We start from the raw sequence: 18,564 nt of genomic DNA, 5'->3' as shown, positions 1-18,564 counted from the left end.
TTAAGAATCGATTGAAATAAAACAAACACTAAATGTTGAGTGGAGCAAACCGCAAAGCATAAATGAAAACCGCATTTAAATCGGTTAAGCCGTTTCTGAAATTAGCATATACAAACGTATAAAAATTCTAAAAATCATTGTTTTGGGTTCTATTGCGTTTATAAAACGCTCCTGTATTAGTCTTTCTTATATATTTACTGTGCGATGCCGCTGCCCCCGAGAGTCGGGAGGCGCGTCGGCTGGCACCGGGGCGCTGGTAAGCCCGGATGTCAACCTATCCTACTCGAGAAAATAAAGTAATTTGTACACAGTGTGCGCACAAAGCACTCTCCTCCGAAGGGCCTCTACACCGCAGGCGCATTGCAGGTGAAGGACCAGGTGCTAAAAAGCGAGGATGAAGTCGGTTAGCGATGAGGTGACTCGATGGACTGAATGATGAAATGAAACAAGATGGATCTTCTGTCCAATAATGAAGAAGACGCGAGGATTCTAGTTATCGCGGAGGTTTCTTCTGTTCGCTCTCTTCAGAGGTCAACTACGCTATGACCGGTAGCCCGTTTGGGCCCTATTTTTATAGGTATCTGGTGCCGCTAGCCATCGGACCGGCGGCAAACTAGTCCCCTCACCCCCTCGGACTGTTTATTTTACTTCCCTTAAACTATTACAATATTGACATAGGACTTAACTATTATAGGTAGGCATACTCACGAATAACCGTTTTTTCATACGTTGTGCGCTGCGCGGCGTGCGGTTTGCGAATAAATCGCGGAATCGCGAGTCGCGGTTCTTACATGACCCCGCTTTCCTTCCCCCTCATATAAATATTTAGCGGACAGCGGGACCGCGCGTCACACACCCGGTTTGCGTTCGCAGAACATTCGTTACACGCCTGAAAGTGCGCCGTCCGCGGCGTCTCCTCGCTCTCCCGTACGATCCACCGACCCACCGTCCCTTGACGGGGGCCGAAGTGTGGCGGCCCGAGCCGAGGTTCGAGCCACTTAGGCGCCCTCGGGTGCACGCCGCAGTCCATTAGTAAGAGCTGACACCTCTGTCGCTCCCCTCTCGCGGGCTTAGAGTGCCATCTGCATTCGCCCCTGCTTACACGCGTTCGGTGAAGTTGTAAAGGCCATCTGCGGCCAACAACAATTACAGTGAGAAAAAAAAAGGACCACGCGTCAGTCGGTCGATAGCTACCGCGCAACGCACATTACAAAGATTTTTCCAATTTCCAAGGAAAGTTTATGCTATTACTATCTATTTGTGCCCATTTGGCACCTATGAGGACTATTATAGGCTCTATTATGGCCTATTTTAAACTATCAACTATTTTTCCGTTTTTAGCGGAAAACCCTATTTGGAACCTATTAGCTGTACCAGCCTACATCCTATTGGTACAACTGTGGTTATCCTATGAAATTTTATGTCCTACCTAACTATTTTTTGACTATTTTATGGGAAAGTAAAACACGGCAAGAGAAAACCTTTATTTCTCCTAACCTAAGCTATTCTTAAACTATATTGAGGGATGATGTGATGTGATGATAGGTGATGATGAAAGTAGGTCAGTTAGCCTATCGTGACAAATTACGCTAGAATTAACCACGATGGTTTCCAGGAGGAACCACGTAGAGATCGGCCTGATAGGGTATATTGCTGGCAATGGGTCAATTAGACCCCATTACTAACAATCCTTTTCCTCCCGACAGCGACTAGTTACAATTTTATTATATGTATTGATTGATTAATATATTATACTATTGGTAGATAGGTAATTATCACGTAGACTAGTACTAGTAGACTAGGCATGAAAGTCTAAAAACTCATCATAACCACAGAACACCCAAAAAGAAAAATACTAAGGAGTACGTTGCAAAAACAACACTACTACCAACAAACGAAGCTTGTTTGGGTAAGGTTCATCACGCTTGTCACATACACGCCGCGTTGGAATAATCCAATTTTATCCAATTTAAATTATTAGAGCCACAAATCGAGGGCTACGAGGCAGACGTCTGTTAATAATAATAAAAACTAAAACGCATTGTAATGTGTGTAAAAATAATTATAGCAATGGGACTGGTAGTCCACATTACTAACGATCCCTTCCCCTCCAATCCCTATTTATTATAACGTACTTTAATCTAAGGGTTTTTAATGGATAATAATAGAACGGTTGTCCCGCCTGCGTCACTAGTATACACTGGTGGGGTATCAGTGAAGGATGATAGATGATGATGAAATAAGTCAGTTGACGCATCGTGGCGAATTCAACAATATATCAATCATGATGATTACCAGGAGGAACCGCGTGTAGGTCGACGTAATAGGATATATTTCTAGCAATGGGATTGCTAGTCTCCATTACTAACAATCCCTTCTCCACCTTAACCTAAAGGCTAGAATGGCGAGGGAGGAGGAATTGTTACGCGGACTATCTTACGTTATACAAAGTATAGCTAATACTGATATAGCTATGTAATATAAACATAGTATAGCTGACACTGACAGTAACATCAAAGTTCACTTTTCAGTTTTTTGACGTTTATTGACTCTTATTACAGATTACAGAGACTATTTTGTTTTTACTTGTTTTGTGTTTGTTTCTTTCGTACCTGTCTTCGTAACTACATATGATACCTAAATATAACACATACTAATGTTATTGTCTTTAATAAAATGCTATGATTACTACTACAAAACTTATATGAAAAAATATAACAATATATAAATATAAATAACTACTTTCTGACAAGCATGTGTGGCCGTACAGTTTTGTAAGTATTTTTACAATTCGTTCCGTAATATATGTATAATATCAAACTTTTATTCTTATTAAGTACCTTAATAAGAATAAAAGTTTGATTTGCTAGAATTTTAGGCTTTAATAAACTGAAAATGTTATATAGTTGTTTAACACAAAATCTATGACTATTGATAACTGAATTATTCTCTTAATATTTAATAGTATTGCGACATTCAGCCCTAGGCCTTAAAACTATCTCTGACAGAGTGGCGAAGACATACTTCCATCTCAGTAGGAGGATGTTCAACTGGTGATATTTTTTCTTCAGCCTGGACTTTTTCAGGTTCAATTTTCGATGGAAGATTAACCAGAGCCAGGTGTTATTAGGTGTTATTGGAAACTAGTCTCACGATTACTCTGTAAACAGATTTAAGAATTAAGTTAATGTTAACAACTTCTACTTCTTTGAGTAAATGATCCTATTTACTTCTTCTTGCCATATTTTTCAAGAATATTAGTGTCTCTCTCCATTAGCCATGTGGGAATCAATTGGTTATTGGATGACTTTTGAGGGTGTGAAAATATCCTTTCATGTAGTGTGAACCCAGTGCTTATACATAGTAATGAACAAATACGATGTAATGCTTAAGTAGTGACCAATTCATATGCATTTATAGATAATTTAAGAGATAGAAGTGAATATTGGATAGTTTTTCATTTTTAGTCCATTTGCTTGAGGATTTTGAGACGATTAATAACTAGTAGTTATATCCAAGTCACTCAAAAAATTCTTTAATTCTGATGAGATCAAAAGATGTCTCTTGGTCTGAGTGTACAAAAGTAGGTATTCCAAATATACCTAACAATTAAGTCAAATTTCTTTTATTGATTTCTATACTTGTATCAAATGGGAACTGGAAATATTCATCTAATATGGTTATTATTATTGAAAGAGGTTTTTTCAGGCAGAATAACCTGTGACACAGCGGCTTTTCTACGTTCTTTGGTGCTCACCCTTTTTTTAAATTCACTGCTAATTTCTAACAATGATAGGAATTTTAAGATGTTTCTTTGTAGTGATGTTTTTTAATCTCCTCAGGATATAGTGTGTTTTCCAAAGAAGACATATTGTTTTTGTATGAGTGGGCTACAACCTCACATTAAGTGCTGCAGCTTCCTTACTATGACAAAATCTGCAAACACTTTTTGGGCATGAGTCTATTTGGGCCATATGCTTGTTTAATTTGCAGTATCCAGTTAATACACATTATTAGAGCCCTTGTTAATACACATTATTTTTACTCAAAAGAATTAATTTCTTAGAGTAATTTTCATTTTGTTCCACCATTACATTTTGAAAATTACATTCTTTCGATAATAATTTAAGTGCTTGTAGATAGTGATGAATTGATTCACCAATTTGCTGGTATAATTTCACAAAGTAATATCTTGAAAAAAAAGTTAAAAAGTTTGGTAAATATTTTTTTTTCTTTTTTTAATTATCATACATAAATACATTAAAAAAATTGGATTTTTAGTACCACTTAAACCGCTTGTGCTTGTGTGTGATACTTTACACTCGGTTCTCAAATGTCACTATTTACATTAATTTTTTTTATACATTTACATTAATTGATTTAATCTATGAATTCTTTTAGTGTAATCTTCTCTAGTATATGCAAATAATCATAGAGACAAATAATTAACGATTTTGTAATTGTAGTAATTGAAGAATTGGATTTTATGTATCTCTTCTTTGCGAAATCCTTTTTAACTATTTAAAAGAGCAGATCATGTTTCTCAGTGAGGCTAATGACCATACCTAACACAATATTAACAACTCTCGCCTCAAATTTCCCACTCATTCTTCTTCCTTTTGTTCTAAATCCTTTACTGACCAAGCAGTTCTGTCATGGAACTCACTATCTGCCTCTATTCCATTCTGTCCTCTATCTCATTCATATTTCAACTGTGAAGCAGTTTTGTTTGTATGGCTGTTTAGGTTTGAAGGGTACGATATGACAGTGAATTTACAGGGTACAGAGGCATAACACCTTAGTCCTCAGAAATGGCAACACATGGGGAGTATCATGGATGAAACAGTATACTCTGTTATATCCATAGTACTGCCCATGTCTATAGGCGACTGTTACCACTTTCCATTCTAAGTTGCATAAAAAACATATTTGGTGTGCTTCAACTCTCACTAGCTTCAAAACTTCTGTTAAATCCTACTATTTCTCTCTTTTTCTTCTTCCTCTGTCATTCTCTCCTGTTGTATATGTGCAAGTAAGTATGTGTATGTTTATACATATGTATATATGTATGTATGTGTATATATATATATATATATATATATATGTATGTGTATATATATATATATATATATGTATATATATATATATATATATATATATATATATATCTTTTTTCTCAATATCCTCTACCCAAAGTTTGTCTGGAAGAGATTACTTAGCGATAAGGCCGCTTTTTCTATGATTTTCCATTAATATTTACTGTATTTATTATTTACTGATAGGTCTGCATTGAACCTTTCAGGTCATAGATATTTGTCCATTATAAACAATTAAATATTATTCAGTTTGTTAAATTGTTATATACATATTAGGTAATAAGAATGAAAGTTTAATACTTGTAAGTCTTAATTGCACTAGCAGGTAAGCACGTATGTAATGTAAAAAATATACATTAACAGGTCACTCTCTAAAGAACAACTTCAATGTGCATGTAGTTACAAATCTGATAAAACAAATAAATACGTAAAGGCAGAATGGCTTCACGAACATAACGATGGTAAAGAATATATACCATCACACAACATAGCTCCAACTGATGTCACCCCTGTCTTAGTATCTGCAAATAAATACAGGAATGGGGCCAAAAATGAACATGTACTAAAGCCTATGATGTGGGGTATAATACCACCATGGCATATGGTATGTTACTTGAGACTTATATTGTTCTAGAATCTATGTATTTTGTCTTAATTTTTCACACATAATAACCGGTTATGGAGGCAACATACTTAGTTTTAAAGAAAAACAAACATGAGTATATATTTTTGATATATATTTGCTAAAATAAAAAGTAGTCTATAGCGCTCTGGGATAATATACCTTTCAAACAGTGAAAGAATTTTCAAAATCAGATCAGTAGTACGGAAGATTACCCCGAACATTTAAACTCACAAACTGTACCTTTTTTATAATATTAGCATTAATATATGTATCTATGTATGTATTATATAGATTTTATTTGTATTATACGTATTATATATTAATTTCGTTTTTCTGTTTATTTGCGTAGTGTGCGTCATGTATTTCTGCTATTCTTTTCTACTGTCGACTGGTAGATAACACCATATGGTCTTAAGTGCTCCGTTTAAACTATCTAGGTGTATTAAAGTTTTAAAAAATAAATAAATTTTCACTTTTCATTGTTCCATATCCATTCTCATAATTAATATATTTTTAATTCATTCCTTAAAATTCATGTACCTGCATCGATATTCACAACACTTCATTTGAAATATTTCTTTTTTTTCATGTAGGTATAGTCATATTCATCTATTAAAAATATCTTTTTTATTATTAATTCTTTTTTGTGATTTTGGTAATTTTTTTGCAATTAATAAATAATGATCAAGAATACTATGATTAATTGTAGCTTAATAGCTTTTTATTTTCTTTCTCATATAAATACGAAGATTGTGATAGTCCTTTTATCTATTCATAAGTTTTTTTTTTGTAACTTATATTTGGAAAAAAAAACAGCTGTTTCTTTGCCCGTTCTTTTCAGCTGATATTGCATTCCGATCTGGGTGGTAGTTTTATAAAAAATACTATTAAAAATGCTTATTATTAAGTTTACTTGAATAATAATTATTTATTATTATTATTATTAGTAATACTTTATTGTTTTCATATTAATTCTCTGTAATCGGCTATTTTTCTTTGCAAAGCAATATCCTGCATGCTATAAAGTAAAATTTACTTATTGACACAACTTTGCATTTTAAATTAGCTGTTTTCAATCCATTATTATACTATTATTATCGAAGTTGTTAATCATAATATGTAAAACTAAGAAGTTATCCATACTTTAGAATATATTAGGACAGAAGGTAAAATTCAATTAAAGCTTATCATGTCAATATTTAGTTTCACTGGTAGAATACTACCTTAGGTATGCTGTTTCGATCTCATGTTTTTTTTTTATGGATGGAACAAAATATACTTAGGTACTTTATATTGTGGAATTTTTATTCATTTTATTATTTTATTAAATTACAGGAAGATTATCGAACACATAAACTCAGCACAAATAACTGCAGATTAGAGAACATCAAGAGTTCCAGACTTTACAATCCTATATTAAGAAATGGCGGTCGATGTATTATTGTTGTTGAAGGATTTTATGAATGGCAAACAACTGAGAAAACATCAAAAACGAAACAACCTTATTATATATATATGCCACAAGAGGAGAAAATTGAGGTTAATTTGTTTTTTAAAAAATTAATTATGTAGACTTTCCCTAGGAGGCTTATATAGTCCACCCAGGTGTACTATAACATTAAAAAATTAAAATAATAATAACAAAACATTACATACAACTCAGGAAGAAAGGGATCATTAATAATAGGGTCTTAAAGTCCTACTGCTAACAATATACCCTATCAGATCGACCTCCACAGTTCCCCATGGAAACCATCGTGATCGACCTCCACATGATCGCCTTTAGAAACCGTGATTCATTCCTAACTTTCGTTATTGTCTGGTATACTGATAACACAGGAAAGATTACAGTTTTCATTCTAAGTAAGAAAACCTGTCTTCTTTTCAGATAGATGAATGTACAACATGGAATAATACCTTTGAAGAAGCTGAGGGCTGGAAAGGGATTTGTTTAATGCAAATAGCTGGATTATATAATGTGTGGCAAAATGAAGACAAAGTTATTTATTCATACAGCATTATTACAATGGATTCAAACAGTACTTTGAGTTGGCTACATCACAGAATGCCAGCTATTTTAAATACACAAGATCAGGTTGATGTCAGTATTCTCTTTTTTTCTTTTTTCCCCCAATGTTTTTATTTTAGTGTATCAGTAACGAATTTAAAACTCATTGATTTTTTTTTTTTTAATTAAACCAATTTGTTCCCATATAGATCCTATGCAACTTTCTTTAAATATAAATCTAATTTAGATTTTTTTAAATTAATTTATAATATATAAAATACTATTTCAGGCCTGGCTTGATATTAATAATGTAGAAGCAGACATGGCTCTCTCTTATCTGAAGCCTATCACATTATTATCGTGGCATCCTGTCTCTACTCTTGTAAACAACTCAAGAAATAAATCAGAAAATTGTAACAAAAAGATATTAATAGATAGAAAGAAGACTACACAAAAAACACTAAATGAATGGTTTAATAAGACAGCAAAAAGGAAATCTGATGATAATGATTGTTCAGAACATAAAAAGGCAAAACAATAGATTCTTTGAAATTGATTTATTTTAGAACTAAGAAAAATACTTTAATTATATCTTTCAATATATTTTACGTTAATTTTTCTTTAAATTATCCATGTCCACTTCATTGAGAGATGCTGCTGTGACTACTCGTAAAACATTTATAAAACCATTCATAGAAGTAAGTAATAGAAAACTTAGAAACAACATCTATTCGACACTATCAAAAAAGAATTGTAGGCCATAATTCCAATTCGCAATTATTTTGTACGCCCATAAACTTCAATGGAATAACCCATATATACACGTATTAGTATCAATGTACTTGAGGAAATACTTGCAACTGTTTTATTGAACTTGAGAAAGTTTAATGATAATAACTACTTAATCTTGTAAAAATACTCTGGGATACCAGAAATAATAACTTTAATTACGTAACTACGTATAACAAGTTATTATTCGAGTTTTTATACAATCAACAAAATATGTAATTTTAAAAAGTTCCAAGTAATCAACAGTAGAAATGTTACAGGTTTTCTATTCTAAACTGTTTAAAATCTGCTTCGCATCTTATCATCTTGTGGTTTTCTAAGAAATCCGATACAAAACTATGCACCTCATATTCACCTGGAAATATAAAATTGATAAAAATAAATTATGGGGACACAACCTTTATTTACTTTTGATCATATTACTAAATTTGTTTCTTTTATTTACTTATAGAAAAAAGGATTATGCCTGACATTACAATAACCAAAAAATAATAATTACCGATTTTCGTAATGAAGTATGTATACGACAGTCTTATTGACATACTGCGTGTAGGTACTTATATTACTAACTGCAATTATTACAAACTACGAACACCCAAAAAGCTGCAATTGTGACAACTTACTCACCTCTTCACAATATACTTACTACACTTGCGAAAATGCGTTTGTGTGACAATTGGTTATAAAATTGTGTACTTACCTACTAAGTATAGTTGTTACATTCACTTGTTACTGCCTGGTAACAAGTGAGTATAACATTCATTATAAAATTTAGACTACTTGACTCGAGAAATCGAATTCAAAAAAAGATGAATCACAAGTCTAATGTCTGTAGTTTTACTATCTCTATTATTTTCATTTATTTCCATTTTTTTTTTTTTTGTTCAATCAACAGTAATAAAATTTTTATCCACGGGCATATATCTTGTCAACGTACACTATCAAAGGTACATAATATAGACATGGAGATTCACCAGTATCGTAGTTATATGGCACGGGCAAAACTTAACTAATTCACTTTTGGGCAATTTTGCAATGGTTGACAAACGTTTAGTTATTTCAATATCATTTAATAACCAATTGTCATTAAATTTGGTACCTATTAGAAATAGAGATAGGCTACTTTTTATCTTTATCTCAATTAACGTATCCCAGTCACGCTAACGAAGTCGCGGGTAAAATATAGTAATAATATAAAACTAAAGTCAAAAATATTTAACTCACATGGATATCGACTGCATTGATATATTAATCTTATCAAATGTTTAGCCAGAGCTTTAAATAAAGCTTTCCCTCTAATACGGCCTTTAATATAGAAAGGTGTCAAAAGTTTTACAACCCATGGGGCAATTCGTTCTTTGCAACTAATGACAAAATCTGGTGTTTCATCTAATGGTGACATAACACTGTCATCATCACTATCATCTCCAAATAGTATTAATAATTTTTCCTTTATCTGCAATATAAAAACAAAACATTATTTTAAAATAAAAGAGCTTTTGTATACCGACCTACTAAAATAAAGCCTTATTATTACTTAATAAAAACTGAAACAATTCTGATGTTGAAATAATTAGGCAGATAATAAATTGAAACAAAGTACACAGATAAACCGTATCCTGGATTCGATTATATTTTTCTCCCCTTAAGGCAAAGTATGCAGCTAGTATATAATGTGAGATATAATCATATTTTATAGATATAATTAATAAATCTATACATCTAATAAATGTGAATCTGAATTTATTGAAATATAGATTTTAAAGTACATAAAGTGAACAGTTCAATACTATATATGTTGAACAGGCAATAGAGTGGAATCAGCATTCATCAGATCTCCAACTATTGGCGAAAGCATCTATTGAAGACCTATACCTATTAATCTTCCAAGGGATGTGCAACATCACTGTGAACACCATATATGTACCAATGAGAATAACTACCAAAGAGCAAGCCACCTGGCAATTATCATAATAACCTGGCATAATCATATTCTAGACAGAAAGGGTCGAAAATTGGTACTTGTAGATATTCAGATGATCTTTAATTTCACCAGTGACGGTGTTAGATGTCGGCGACCGCCGATGGCCTCGTGCTTGAGGGGGCCTCGCAGTTTTTAATTATTTGAAATGTATTCATTTTTATTTATTTTCATACACCGAATATCGATTTAAAGCGTTTAATGAATATTTTGAAAAATTTTAAAAAAATTCAGTGAGGCTAAAAGCCGAAAAGTTCGTCTATTTTAATTTTTGTTATCATTTGATTAGCAATAAATCTCGTTTACTCATACATTAGTTTAACTATAATTCGGCTTATATAATTTAACGTTTTCTTGACTGGGAAAAAAGGAGACTGGGGAAAAAGTAGCTACTAGTACCTGCGGCACTTATGTGTTAAGGGGTTATGTGAATAGTTGCCACTTTTAGCAGGCGAGTTGGCAACCACAATTAGGCCTTGGTGAAAGTGCCCCTAGTCACCTCTTACGACACTTATGGGAAAGGAACTGGAGAACTGTCTATACTTACCCGTGTATATTTCTTCCTATTACAATCTCTAATTTGATCCAAGAGTTCATACAATTTCAATCTAAGAAAATATTCTTCACACAGCCATTTACTAGATATATTTTTGGTTTTTGCTATTTCAGGCTTTTGTTGTATTGTATTATCATGATCATTATTGACTAGTAAACCAGCTAAGGATTCTAATCGTTCATCAAGTGATTTAATTTGTGCAGCATGATTTTCAATTATTGTATCCTGTTTTAAAAAAACTGTTTGTTTTTCTCTATTCAAAGTGTTTTCACGTTTTTTGTCTACATGTGAAACAACATCGTAACTATCACATAAGGTACCTTCAAATAAATCATCATCATTGGTATCACCTTGAAATAACTTTTCAAGTTGTAACATGAGTTCATCAGAATCCTGCGATTCAACAGACATCCTGGTGAGTGGCTTAGATGATACATTTGACTCTTGACTTAATATATTCCCTGACCGATTTTCTAATGATTGTGCAGAATTGTTTGTGACTAAAGCAACTTTAGGATTTTCAGCATGTAAATTTTCTACAACTGGTATTGTGAATTGTTTTTTGTGATTATTCAAGGTTTGTCCTGCATTTCCTGAATAATTGTTGAAATTCTCATCTGAGTAAGGTTTTGGTGATTCTGATAAGCGGGGCCGTTTCCGTTGATTACAAACACAAGGACATGTACAATCATTTGATCTTGTTATTGTTTGCAATTTTTTGTCATTTTCTGGTGGTTTCCTTAAGCAATCATACAAACTTCTATACAACTTTCCTTTGGTGGTATCATTTTTTAAGTCATTTATCTGTAATATAATATTTCTTAATTAATGTATGTTGTATTTTACTACAATTAACAAAATGAATTTCTAAAAATCCATAATACTGACAACAGCTGTGATATTTTTCCTGTATAGTTGTGCTACCATGCAAGTCTGTGCAGCTGTCATCTCTATTTTCTTTGCACATCTCCAGATAGCACTGGGCAAGTAGATGTTCTTATTCAATAGTCTTTGGTTGTTTTCATAGTTTATAGACAACATTTTTATGATGTAATCCATATAATGTTTTCGTACCTAGAATTGAAAATATTCAAAATATAATTATTAAACTAAAATATTGTTTTTGGAATTTATTTCTAAAACACAAATTGCACAAAAACCTACATGATAAAAGTCTGAAGATTTAGATTGTTAACCTTCCTATAGTCGCGGGAAAAAAAATTCAAACATATACTCGCGCGCGATGTCTCAGATCGAAAGTTCTCTAATCTAATCTCGTCTGTATTATTGAAATTATATATTTTTTAAGTATTGTTGGTTTTTATTCTAAATAAGAGGTTATAATAAAAGAAAAAGACTAAAAAAATATTTGTACTTTATTTAGTAAAAACAGTTTTTTAAATCGGTCTTTTTAAAATATCTATTTTTGGTACTCTAAATAACAAAATTAAGCTATATTTTTGTGTTAACTGGAAAAGTAAACTATGAAATATAATGAAATATATTTCTGTTATATATATATATATATATATATATATATATATATATATATATATATATATATATATATTGATGTGGGTACTTTTATATTTTGTTAAATAATAAAGTGTACTAATGTAGGTAGAACATGTTCCAACATGACATAAACTGATTCAAGCTACACAGCACGTTTTATTTCCCAATATCATATAATTAGAACATATTAGTGGCGACGAAGTGTAAAAAGTAATAAAATGGACGTAAAAGCAGTGAAATTCGATGAGTTTAATCCGCAAACAGACAATTGCGCCATTTACTTTTAACCGCTTAAAATTTTGTTTCGAGGCTAATGGCGTCATAACAGACTCATCTAAAAGAGCTAACTTCTTCACAGTGTATGGTTCGCGGGTGTTTGAAACTTTATTGGCATTAATGACACCCAGAAAAGCTAGTGAAGTGACATTCAATGAAATAGAAATTGTTTTGACTAAACACTACAGTCCAAGACCAAATGAAATATCAGTGTCGTTCTAGTTTTATGAACGTGATCAAAAACAGGATGAATCTGCGGCAGACTATATAGCTCAATTAAGAAAACTTAGCTCTGGCTGGAATTTCGTTGACTTGGAGCGAATGCTTCGCGATCGGCTCGTATATGGTATGCATGACGGACTGTTACAGTATGAACTTTTAAAACGAGATAAGTTACGTTATCAAGATGTAGTAGATGCTATCATCAGAAAGTGCGGGACGAGATGTCTGCATGATTCAAGTATCTGCCAGCGTGACCGCGGATACTACTGTCACGCCTCTCGAACGACTTAAACTACGTCACCGTCGGGTTCGGAGCCGATGGATATTAATGCAGTTCAGTCAAGAGCGTCCATTCGTTTTTGTTATCGTTGTGGCGACCGTCATAATGGAGAGTGTCGATTTCTAAATGCTATTTGTCGATACTGTAAGAAAAAAAAGGGCACTTGGAGAAAATTTGCATTAGTAAAAAGAAGAATAAATATAATAATGTAAATTTTACGGAAGAAACAAATGATTGTTTAAATGGAATCTATTATATATCAAATATGGGTCGCACACCGCTATTTGGAGTGTACCATTCCTTGCTGGAATTCCAGTTTGTATGCAAGTGGATACAAGAGCAAGTTATTCTATAGTGAATGAGCAAACATGGCATACAGTACACAAACAGATGCCACAAAATGCACTACAGCCTACTTCACTAACCTTAGACACATGGACAGAGATTCTAGTTCAATTACTTGGCCAAGTTACACTACCAGTGCGTTATAGAAACATCTCAAAAAACTTGTGTGTGATTGTAGCCAAAGGTAAACGACCGAACCTACTCGGTCGAGATTGGCTCGCTCCTCTGAACTTGACTATGAATATCAATTTTGTGTCAAATACTGAACAAAATGGAATAGACACGATGTTATCTAAACATAAAGAAGTTTTCAAAGATGGACTCGGTAGCTTCCGCGCACTACCAGTTACTATACACATAAAGCCAGGGGCAACTCCAAAGTTCCTTGTGGCTCGTCAAGTACCATTTGCTTTAAAATAAAGAGTAGAAATGAAGATTAGTAGATTAAAAAGTGAAGAAGTATTACGCCAAACATCCTTTTTTGAATGGGTTACACCAATAGTGCCAATAATAAAAAAATCAGGAGAAATAAGATTGTGTGGAGATTACCGCAGTACTGTTAATGAAGCCACCGAGTCGGATAACTATCCTATGCCCACAGCAAATGAAGTCTACTGCGGTCGCGGGTGGAAAATACTTTACAACTTTAGATTTGGATAGAGCATACACACTAGTTACCGTGGACGATGAAACATCTAAACTCCTAACTTTGAATACCTGCAAGGGTCTGTATACCATACATCGCCTCGCTTTCGGAGTTAAGGCATGTCATGGAATTTTTCGACGATTAATGACATCTTTGTTGGGTGGCATCGCCGGTGTTGCAGTTCTAATTGATGACATAATCGTCTGTGGCCATACTTTGCTGGAAATGCAAGAAAGACTTGATAAGGTACTTGGGCGAATCGAACGTGCAGGACTTCGATTGAATAAAAATAAAAGCAGGTTCGCTCAAGAAAGAGTTGAGTTTCTAGGTTTTGTTATAGATGCTAAGGGTATCCATTTAGCACCAAGCAAAGTAGAATCCATTACTAACATACCTAAACCTAAAAACAAACGAGAACTACAAGGTTTCCTTGGTCTCTATAATTTTTATGAGAGGTTTATACCTCATAAAGCGACGCTACTAGAGCCATTGCATCGTTTATTAGACACACGTCAGGAGTGGAAATGGACAGAACAAGAACAAAACGCGTTTGGCACGGCTAAGCGATTATTGACTTTTGATTTAACACTAGTGAACTATGATATAATTAAATCTATAATACTTACTTGTGATAGTTCAGAATATGGCGTTGAAGCAGTATTGTCACATGTAAAGGATAATGACGAATTTCCTATAGCAATGGCATCCAGAACTTTACATCTTCATGAGCGGCGTTGTTCACAGCTAGATAAAGAAGCTACTTCAATTATGTTTGGGATAATCAAATTTCAAAATTACCTTACAGGAAGAAAATTCTCTATTATAACTGATCATAAACCATTGCTCGGTATATTTAATTCTAAAAAGCCTATGCCTAATATGATTTCACCTCGTTTAACTAGAATAGCTATTGCTTTGACATCTCACGACTATGAGATAAAATATAAGCCAGGTCCTGAAATAAGTAATGCAGATTGTTTAAGCACAGCCAGTACCGTGGGAACCTCAACATCAGCTGGGAGTACTTTTAATGGCTGAAATACCAGAAGATTTTCCATACAATTCAGAGCACATAGCCAGGGAGACGAATAGAGATAAAATCTTGTAAAAAAATTAGTATTTATATACAACGTGGGTGGCCAGCTAAAGAAACTGATGCAGATATACACCCATTCTGGTAACATCGCACAGAGCTGTCACTGCAAGAAAATTGTATTCTAATAGGATGTCGGGTTGTAGTACCTAGTACTCTCCATCCTGCAACTCTACGGATGTTACATAAAACACATACAGGTATTGTCCAAACCAAAGCACTGGCCAGAAGCAATGTGTGGTGGCCACACTTAAATGAAGACATAGAATCACTAGTGAGTGGTTGTACCAAGTGCCTCGAGGTAGTTTTAGGAGGCACATGCCTCCTAAAACTACCTCGAGGCACTTTTTCAACGAGTTTTTGCAACCCATGACCTTTGTGAAGTTTTGGAGTCTGATAATGGCACATCATTTGTATCAGGCGAAATGAAGGAATTTCTGCAGGCAAATAATATACATCACGTTACTATTGCACCTTATCATCCAGCGACCAATGGTTTAGCAGAACGAATGGTCCAGACAGTTAAAGACAAACTAAAAAAAATTTATCATTTATCCTGGGACATTAGAATTCCAAATTTGTTATTAGGTCTGTGTGTCACTCCATGCTCAGCTACAAATAAAAGTCCAGCTGAACTATTAATGAACAGACATTTGAGAACAATGTTGGATACAATTTATCCAGACAGTTTGAAACATAAAAAACAGAGTTGTAGATTGACCACAATCAACATAAATCATACAGAGAAACTAATGAGGGACAAAAGGTAATGTGCAGAAATTACAACAATCAAGGCCCAGGCGTAGTATTACAGAAGAATGGACCATCCAATTATAAAATTGAGACAGCTAATGGTTCAGCAATCAATCGTCATATCGATCGGTTGATTAGATACAGATCAAGAAAGGAGGAAGGAGAAGGAGGAATTGCTGGTACATTGGAAGCATTGGGACTTTCCAATAACACAGATAATAATGTTAAGAAGGTGAAATTTACTCCAGCTCAATTGTCAATTGGAAAATTTGAGGAGATAAGCCATCAGTTTTGATTATTTCTCCTAACTTCAATTCCCTCTTCATCAGTAATTTAAGTCCCTAGTTTGTTTAAATTCATGAAAGCTGCTCAATATGCTAGTTAGTATACTTCATAATTAGATGTATTACTTTATCAGAAAAAAATTCCTAATCTTATCTGAATTTTTTGTATTTCTTGCTTCTTTGATTATGCCAAGTTGTTATATAAAAATATTTTGAGACTTTATTCTAACACAAGAAGATGGACTATTATTGTTTCATCTGTCGGTATAGGTATTTATCTCTTACACATCTAAATCCTCCTGTGCCTCACTGTCACTCCTATTATAATAATTTAAATCAGAACCTTGATATTCTAACAGCACTCTTATCCTTTCTTCATCCATTGTCGTTACAAAAATTACTAAAAACAAATAAGGTTCTAAAATAATGATAAACATCATAAATTCAATAAATATTATTCATTACTAAAATCAATTACAATATTTTATTGAATAATATTTTAAAATTTAAAAATGGTAACTTACCTACAATTGTGACACATATACTTACATCAGTTTCACAGACTGATAATAATAAAAAAAATAACACATGCTCATTGAACACTAGCACTTGTGCACTAAATAATGGTGAACAACAAATAAAAAAGTTACTAAAAACTGTAAAGCCAGAGGGTTATTAGTTTTTAAGAATACAATGAATCATTGATTTGTCCATCTGAGAGACCAATGTGTTAATATAGTGAAATTTAATACTTTCAATTATATCTTTATGGTCAGTGTTAATGAAAAATTTGAAATTCAAAATAACTATATAGATATGTAAGAATGGAGAACTGTAGTGCTTGTCTTGGCATGTTCTTAGATAAAAGTACCCAACATAGTCAAAAATAACTTTCGATTTTTTTCTAATTTCAATTTTTAATATACATAATTTTAAAATACTTTATAATTTAAATATCACTATATTCCTATTTTGAAATTAGATTGTAATTTGAATTTGCAATATATATAATTGTGCTCAAGTTGTTTATTTAAAGCTTAGTGTATCCATTAATCAAAATACTAGTTTCTATACTTTTTATATTACCAAAACATTGACAGGACTTACTTTAGATATAAGAAGATGTGGTTGAGATTCAATATCGGGTACAGGCATGGAAGTTTCATCATATTCGAGTATTAATTTATCTATTAAAATTTCTGAATCTATATGATCCATATTAACACAAAAGAAAAAACCTATATGCCTAAGAACTATTACTGGTTAAAAGAAAATAAACACAACACATTACACAGGTATTATAATGTACCGGTAACATTCAGTGATCAAAATCACAAATAAGTAAATAGATAACAGAGACTATGTGCAGGTAGGCGTTTAAAGAAGACCTCTAATTTTGCGGCTTGGTCTTTTGTTATTATTTTTTTGTTTCAATATGAATACAAAACCGAATCATTAAATTCATTAGGTAACATTATAAACAGTTTCGTAAAAAAAAACTTCGGTATTGACAGAACCACGTATACCGTTGAACGGGGTCAATAGAAACAATTTGATTATTAATTTCCATTTTTTTTTAATCTAATACTGATATTTAATGACTAGCTTACAGACAGGCCTGGATCATAATTTTCAAAATATTTGAATGACTACCGTCAAATGGGGTGAATAGCATACTTTTTTGAACTTTGACATAGATTATCTTACTATTATTGAATACACATGAGTTATAAAATGTATTCATTATACGGCTCGAGACTAGTTTAGCATGTTTATAACAACAGTAATGGCGTTTATTTCTTTAGTTCAAAGAAAAATAAATGTTAGTTATTTCTAATCACCCTCTGAACATGGAATTAAACGACATACTGGTGAATAGAAAAATTGGTAAGGTATATCACATTTGAAATGACATCATCATCTGAGGTCTTTATACCATCTTAGGAAGGATTAGTAGGGGCTTCGGGGAATTTCTCTTTACCCCGCCTTCAACTATTCCCGGACAATATCCAAGCAATCGACTTTGTTTGTGTTGCTTGACTTAAAGATATTCGTACCTTGAACCTTGTTCCTTGAACAGTAACTGAACTCTTCA

At 32.9% G+C, this 18,564-nt stretch overlaps 2 protein-coding genes across 7 annotated transcripts; one reads left to right on the top strand and one right to left on the bottom strand.

Moving 5' to 3' along the window:
- The first annotated feature begins 2,558 nt into the window (after positions 1–2,558).
- LOC113520219 (abasic site processing protein HMCES) lies at positions 2,559–8,348 on the top strand. Of its 2 annotated transcripts, none has more exons than XM_026905493.3 (5): positions 2,559–2,774; positions 5,460–5,700; positions 7,057–7,260; positions 7,610–7,816; positions 8,019–8,348. In XM_026905493.3, the coding sequence occupies exons 1-5, from the start codon at positions 2,755–2,757 to the stop codon at positions 8,268–8,270; spliced, it is 924 nt and encodes a 307-aa protein (XP_026761294.2). In that variant the 5' UTR covers positions 2,559–2,754; the 3' UTR covers positions 8,271–8,348. The 2 variants fall into 2 exon arrangements, with proteins under 2 accessions (XP_026761294.2, XP_026761293.2); XM_026905492.3 differs by having other exon boundaries at positions 2,561–2,774; positions 7,610–7,822.
- LOC113520218 (uncharacterized) lies at positions 7,711–18,020 on the bottom strand. Of its 5 annotated transcripts, none has more exons than XM_052898196.1 (6): positions 14,966–15,077; positions 14,372–14,558; positions 11,944–12,129; positions 11,047–11,859; positions 9,743–9,974; positions 7,711–8,873 (listed from the first exon to the last, which is right to left on the bottom strand). In XM_052898196.1, exons 2-6 carry the CDS (start codon positions 14,429–14,431, stop codon positions 8,773–8,775), a joined length of 1,392 nt encoding a protein of 463 aa, XP_052754156.1. In that variant the 5' UTR covers positions 14,432–14,558; positions 14,966–15,077; the 3' UTR covers positions 7,711–8,772. The 5 variants fall into 5 exon arrangements, with proteins under 5 accessions (XP_052754156.1, XP_031770461.2, XP_026761285.2 ...); XM_031914601.2 differs by having other exon boundaries at positions 14,411–14,558; XM_026905484.3 differs by lacking the exons at positions 14,372–14,558; positions 14,966–15,077 and adding an exon at positions 17,577–18,020.
- Positions 18,021–18,564: the final 544 nt, after the last annotated feature.

The sequence above is a fragment of the Galleria mellonella genome, unplaced genomic scaffold, assembly GCF_026898425.1.
Source record: "Galleria mellonella isolate WM207_F2 unplaced genomic scaffold, CSIRO_AGI_GalMel_v1 utg40, whole genome shotgun sequence".
NCBI classification, from domain to species: domain Eukaryota; kingdom Metazoa; phylum Arthropoda; class Insecta; order Lepidoptera; family Pyralidae; genus Galleria; species Galleria mellonella.
Note: the sequence above shows the minus strand (reverse complement) of the source record. Positions and strands in the feature narration are given on the sequence as shown.

Excerpts from the sequence above, each read along its gene's own strand:
- LOC113520219 (XM_026905492.3), top strand. The coding sequence starts at position 2,755 with ATGTGTGGCCGTACAGTTTT. Across the intron at positions 7,261-7,609 it reads CACAAGAGGAGAAAATTGAG|ATAGATGAATGTACAACATG; the intron begins GTTAATTTGTTT and ends TCTTCTTTTCAG. Across the intron at positions 7,823-8,018 it reads ATACACAAGATCAGGTTGAT|GCCTGGCTTGATATTAATAA; the intron begins GTCAGTATTCTC and ends ATACTATTTCAG.
- LOC113520218 (XM_026905484.3), bottom strand. The coding sequence starts at position 17,687 with ATGGATCATATAGATTCAGAAATTTTAATAGATAAATTAATACTCGAA. Across the intron at positions 11,860-11,943 it reads GGAAAAATATCACAGCTGTT|ATAAATGACTTAAAAAATGA; the intron begins GTCAGTATTATG and ends ATTATATTACAG. Across the intron at positions 8,874-9,742 it reads TCAATGCAGTCGATATCCAT|GTGAATATGAGGTGCATAGT; the intron begins GTGAGTTAAATA and ends TTATATTTCCAG.